Source organism: Mastomys coucha, unplaced genomic scaffold, assembly GCF_008632895.1.
Source record: "Mastomys coucha isolate ucsf_1 unplaced genomic scaffold, UCSF_Mcou_1 pScaffold20, whole genome shotgun sequence".
NCBI classification, from domain to species: domain Eukaryota; kingdom Metazoa; phylum Chordata; class Mammalia; order Rodentia; family Muridae; genus Mastomys; species Mastomys coucha.
The window spans coordinates 48,507,775-48,513,774 of record NW_022196903.1 but is presented as its reverse complement, the minus strand read 5'-3'; the positions used below and the strand labels follow the sequence as shown (position 1 = coordinate 48,513,774).

Here is a 6,000-nt window from a genome sequence, read left to right as displayed (position 1 = left end):
AAAAAAAAAAAAAAAACCCTGATCAAAGTGAAAAGAAACGCCTCTTCGAGGTAAGAAGAGGAGCGGAGGGGCTGGGGAAACAGGAGGAGAAGGGAACAAAGGCAACAGAAAGGCGAGAAAGGGGAGAGGAAGGAGGAAGACTCCAGAACAGACCGCAGTAGGGGCCCAAAGATCCTTAAAATCGAGAAACAGAAAATAAAATTACAAACCAACCTCATGGACATCACTGAGGCTGAATTCCCTCCTGAGGTGCAGAACATGAGAGCTGTGGAATGAGTGTGTGTAGAATTTGAGCCAAAGCCTTAACTAGCTTGAGTGAGTCATATCCTTCCCATTTGATTCCAGGCCAAGCGATGATGTAATGCGCTGGCCCTTCTTTAGCGCCCTGCTCTGGTTCTCTCCCTCTGGCTCTGCTGCTCACTCTCTTTCTCCTGGGCTCGCCCTCCTCCCCCTTCTCCTTTTTAGCTCAGCGCTGGTGAAGTCACTATTTAAATCTGGCAGAACTGAAGCAAAAACTTCAATGTAACCAAAACAGCCCCAGGCCCAGTTCCAGGCTCAGGGCCCTGGCGGTGCAATCGCCCTTAGAAACCAGTAAACAGACTAGGAAACAGTGCAGCCTAGGGATGGCCTATGGCTGCCATCGGAGCTCAGAGTGGGACCCCGGGGGTCTGTGACCTGGGGTGGCATTGTTCTGCTAGAAATAAACAAATGAGTAAATGATAGATAGACGGATAGATGGATGGATGGATGGATAGATAGATGATAGATGGATGGATGGATGGATAGATAGATAGATAGATAGATAGATAGATAGATAGATAGATTTAGAAAGAGCCCTGCATGTGGAGCAAGAGCAATAACAAGACAAGAAGACACCGGGGAGGGGACAGGTTGGGAAGGACCAAGAACCAAAAGCCACTCCAGCCACCAAGCAAAGGGCTTCAGCTGCGAACCAGGTGACAGGGTTTCCACTGCCCATGGACATTCTTCTAGGAGCTGCATGGGATTTTCTGCTGCTGAATGCCAATCACCTTTCCTCTGGAGAATTCTCATATCTGACCTCCCTGTCAGCAGGGGCAAAACCACTTCTGGTCCAAGCACACACTTGTGTCCGAGTCCTCGAGAACTGTGAAATTGAAGTCATTTCTCCCTCTGCAGGCTACTTTGGTGGTTTTTTAATGTGCTAAGAGAAAGAACCTCTCCAGCCAAGGGCAACCTTGTCCTTCTGAGGTTAGCTCTCCCCTCCCAGGGAACTAGCCAAAGAGAGGATAGGAAAATAATGTGGCCCCATCAGAACATAAGAAGGGCCTCCCATTCCTCACCTTGCTGCTGGGATGGGCTGAGCCTTCGGGTGGGGCTGTGTGTTTAAGAGTGTACAGAGAGAGCTGTGTGTGTGTGTGTGTGTGTGTGTGTGTGTGTGTGTGTGTCCCTTTCTTAATTACAGAGGGAAGAAAACAGCCTGGGAGTGGCGGAGAAACCAAATGTTATCTCCACAAATGATAACAAAACTCTTTTAATTGCTGAATTCTGTTTCCACCTCAATCCCCCCACATAGGGTACCTAGAATGGTCCTAACTCCTGGCAGCTTTGTTAGCCTGGCCTCCTTATTCCATCCTTTCTATTTCCTATCACAACTTTGTGCCGCCTCAAAAAATGGGAAGTTCACTAGAATTTTTTCTTTTTCTTTTTTTGAAAAACCACAAAAGCAGAAGAAAGGCTTAAGGCTGCATTTATTTTACCCTCAAACACGATCACAGCTTTGGCTACATTCTAGTGTCCTTGTTGCTGTGCAGCCAGTGAATCTGGTGAGTTATAAAACCATTTCTCTTGTTGGAGGGAGGCGGTATCACTGGTATTTGGGAGGCAGAGGCAGGCAGATCTCTGTGAGTTCAAGACCTGCCTGGTCTACAGAGAGTATTCCACGACAGCCAGGGCTACACAGGGAAACCCTATCTCAACACACACACACACACACACACACACACACACACACACACACCCCATTACCACCATCACCATCACCACCACCATCCCTATCATGACAACAGAAAGCCATGTCTCTTTACATGTCACAGAGCAGAGAAGAGGTAGACTTCCAACTTTAGTTCTGGGGAAATCACTTAGGTCATTAAAGACACCTGCTGTTGAGGGTCTAGACCTGTTCCTCTGGATCTCCTGGTATTTAGCTCAGCTCCAGGCCCTATCACTACACTGATGAGTGAAATAGTGAAGATTTGCCTCACACTCCTGTGAGCCCAGGGCTGGGGCCTGAAGGAGCGATCGCTAGCAGGCTGCTCTCCTTCACAACACCCACAGTTGATGCGGAGGCCACAGTGGCTCTCAGTGACACCTTTATCAAGGCAGGCAGCTCTGAATTAGAGGTGATCAGCCATAATTACAGCTGGCGCCACTGAAGCTCATGGCTTGACAGCGGCAAATGTGGTCGTTAGAGTTTGGTCCTCTATGTCAGTGGCCTGCATAACTCACTTATGTCTCAGTGGCCAAGCAGCCATTGATTTTTTTCTTCGACTTCAGGGAATAAATAAAACAAAAATTTCAACAGTTCCTACAAGCTATAATTCCAAGGCAGCTCAGCAAGATTTTGTATAAATGACTTTCACCTTTTTAGAAGAGACTTGCATCTTCTCCATTTTACCCTCTAGCCCCCAGTATTCTTCCTTGTTTTAGTTTCCATACTTAATTTTTTGGTGTTATTATTTTAAGCATATCAAAATGGCTATGAAGTGGGCATTTCCAAATTGACATCTTCCTGTAAACTTAATATGCTGTCCCTAGGATTGTTTTGTCCCACATCATAGAGACTAGATTAAGCTTCTGGGCAACAGGCCTTTCCTGCGCTTGAATAAAGAAGGCAACGGGATCCTGGGCAGTGCACCCAGATTTCATGCAGACAGCCTCTCAGGGATTTCCCTGGAGGGTTGCAAAGAAGATGGCTTTGGCCGAAGTCTGATCAAGACCTCTGCTGAGGCTCGCAGCCATCACTGCTCTTGCTGGGGTGAGGAAGCTGGCCCCAGGGGTCCAGAATGGGTAAGTGAACCTCAGATGACCGACTCATCTATCCAGGGGGCTCAGTAACTCCAGAACTCATACAATAATCCAAGGACCCAGAAATGTCACCTGTACCTGAACAAGGATAGCACATCAGGACTCTACTGTGCCGGGACCTGAAAGTCCCAGGAAAACTTCTTCAAGAAAAATGAAACAAACAAATAAAAAAAGAAGTTAAGGCTTCTCTGGAGTGCTGGATAGAGTTGAGACCAAGTGAAAAATTCTAAGAGGTCTGACCATTTATTCTTATTTGTAAGTGATGGCTGAAGCAACGGCTGCTCGGTGTCTCCCACTGGAAAAGAAACACTCCTGTGTGCAGCTAACAGGAGAGACTATCCTAGCCTCCACAGGAAATTCTCCTTCAGAACTCCTTTTCCACCCACATTGCCTCCTACCCCTGCCCTAGCTCCTCCATGTTCAGGCTACTCCTGTGGAGAAAATGCTTCTAAGTGGGAACTGGTACAGTACTGTATTCCTGGTGGAAGCCTTCACTGAAGTATCCTGGCCAACGGGCTAGGCCTTTAGATCAGCCAGCTCACCCAGGGTTACTGCCAACATCCTCCTCTGCAGAGCTGTCGTCCTTGGGGGAAAGGGTGATGGGTACCATGCAGCTGTTCCATGTAACTCACTCAGAGTCCCAGCTCCCGATGACATGTTCAGCTCCAAAGAAGTGGAATCCTCTGAGATTTGAGCCCCTTTGGATTCTTTCCAAAACACCCTGCTTTTAAAAAAGGCACAACAGCCAAGGAGAGGAGACTTTGTTGGTGAATTTCTGAGCTCCATCACATTATGAAAGACACAGACAATGTAAGAAATAGGGCTCCTTCCTAGAGAGAGCTGGTTCTTTTTTTCTTTTAAGCCTCATCTATTCTCCTCAAGGAAAAGCATATCATCTTCTCCCAGACATTGTTTTTAAAATTTAACCCACGATTCCTCCAGTCTCTGGGGAGTTTGAGAGGCCAGATAATTTCAGAGTTAAATAAGCTGTAATGACTATCACATGTAATCAGCCATAAACCTAGTATTAAAAATTATTCCCCCAAATGTGGCATCTCTTCCTTTTTTCATTTACAATAACCATCCAGGTGGTTTTCCAAGGACCCCTTTGCAAATTGCTTCCAGCGAACCTTCCGGTCACAGACCACTGCACACCCACATGGTGTCACTCAGGATTCCTTTCAACTTGGGTGTCCTGTGTTTTCACAGTGGACAGAGGCTTAGGGGTGTCTGCGGCACGTATCCTTAACCACGTGCAAGCAGGACCAGCAGGCTTGCTCATGCCAGCTGAAGGCTCACCCAGGGAAAGCAAGGCTTTGAATGATTTGTTTTTGACTATTCCTATCTGGTACCTACTGCAGCTCCTATCCCTAGGCACCAAGTACCCTTGGGCAACTCGCTGACTGGTCATTCTTGTGTCAAATGCCATGTGTAATGTCCTAAAGAAGCAATGCTGAAAGAAAGGTCATGGCTATGAAATGACAGGGTAGATAAGTACTGGAGGGGTACAGGCTTTATGGGTAGATAGGTACTGGAGGGATATGAGATCCCTTTGATTAGTGATAGAATAGCACCTTGAATTTAATGACACATTTCCCTCAATTTTTACTTCAGTCTTCAAATATAGACACTACCATCTCACTTGAAACTGTCATACAGTCTGAAAGGCATGTGGCCATGCTTGTCCTTCTTAACAGTCATTTGCTTCTTCTACTTTCTCATACTCCTTTCCTTTTGCAACCCATGCCTTAGCAGAAATCTGTCCGTGAGGAGTAAGTTCTGGAGAAACCTGACTGAATTCCAGCCAGTCACTGTGCAGGCTGCCCAGTTGTCCTGGAACCTTCTCCTCCCTGGAAGGTCCTGCTCCCCTTTGCTCTCTCATTGACATCATTTTTTTGTAAATTCCTCAGGACCTGGAAGGCCTGGGATGGAGCCTGGAGACTGGCCTTCCTCCGTCTTATTTTGTACTTCCTCAGAGACCTTCAGGTTCCTCTTGATCTCTTTCCTGAATCAATAGGTAGATATGTCAAGATAAGTAACAGGTAAAAAGCCTGAAACTAGGCTGTGTCTGCCAGTGGGTTTCCACATAACACCTCCAGCAAACTGAAAGTTGGAGGTGAGAAGGCCCAGAGGAGGGGCTTCTGATGTTAATCTTATGGCTTCTGAGGCATCAGGACCAATTCATGCCAAAATTAATGGTAGCGTCACTTCTAACCAAAGTCTCTATAACCCAGGGGAGGGGTTGTAGAAAGGCTAAATATTGGTAAGAATAACATGAGATGGATGTAGAGGATGAGATAACCATGCTTTCGATGGGAATTTTTAGAGAATCAGAGCCCAGTGAAGTTGTTAGCCTACACTGCATTCACATCTTAATGTTGAGTGGAGCTGGGAACATGGCCTAGTAGTGGACCAGAATTGGCTCTGACCAATTAATTCCAGGGCAGGTGATAAAATGAGAAAAAGAAGCCTTTGGGGCTTGGTTGGCTATCTCGAGGAAGAGATAAGGTCTACCAGATGTCTACTTCCCACTCAGATCCAGTGCAGTGACTGGTGACGCCAAAACACATCAGCTAGTTATCATAGTAGTAGGTAAGCCCAACTGAGAGGAGTAGGCTAAATCCCATGTCACAGGTTCCTGCTAGCTCCTATGAATCCAGACCCTTGCTGGTAAAGGCAACTGTCCAGGCACTCCTGATCACTGATATGCTCAGCAAAGTGAGCAGGTCATGATGCTCAGCTGAGGGGAAACAGCAAAGACTGCCACAGACTGTGGAGTTTTCCTCAGGCAAGTTATTTTCTATCAGTATCTCTCCTTTTGCAATTCCACATTTTTAGACTCGCATTCATTTTCCCCACTGCACTGTTCATGTGGAACATAACCAAGGTCTTCTCTATTCTGTCTGTAAAAATTGTAGAAACAGTAATATGTCT

At 46.5% G+C, this 6,000-nt stretch overlaps 1 protein-coding gene across 4 annotated transcripts in view; it reads right to left on the bottom strand.

Moving 5' to 3' along the window:
* Creb5 (cAMP responsive element binding protein 5) overlaps positions 1-6,000 on the bottom strand; it is a 403,859-nt gene that overhangs the window by 128,784 nt on the left and 269,075 nt on the right. Inside the window, exon 1 of one of the 4 annotated variants that reach the window (XM_031381942.1) lies at positions 214-426. The exons of the other annotated variants lie outside the window; for them this stretch is intronic. Within the exon in view, the coding sequence (XP_031237802.1) occupies positions 214-260 (47 nt within the window). The 5' untranslated portion in view covers positions 261-426. Of the gene's footprint in view, positions 1-213; positions 427-6,000 lie in introns of those variants that run through there. 4 annotated transcript variants of the gene reach the window in all.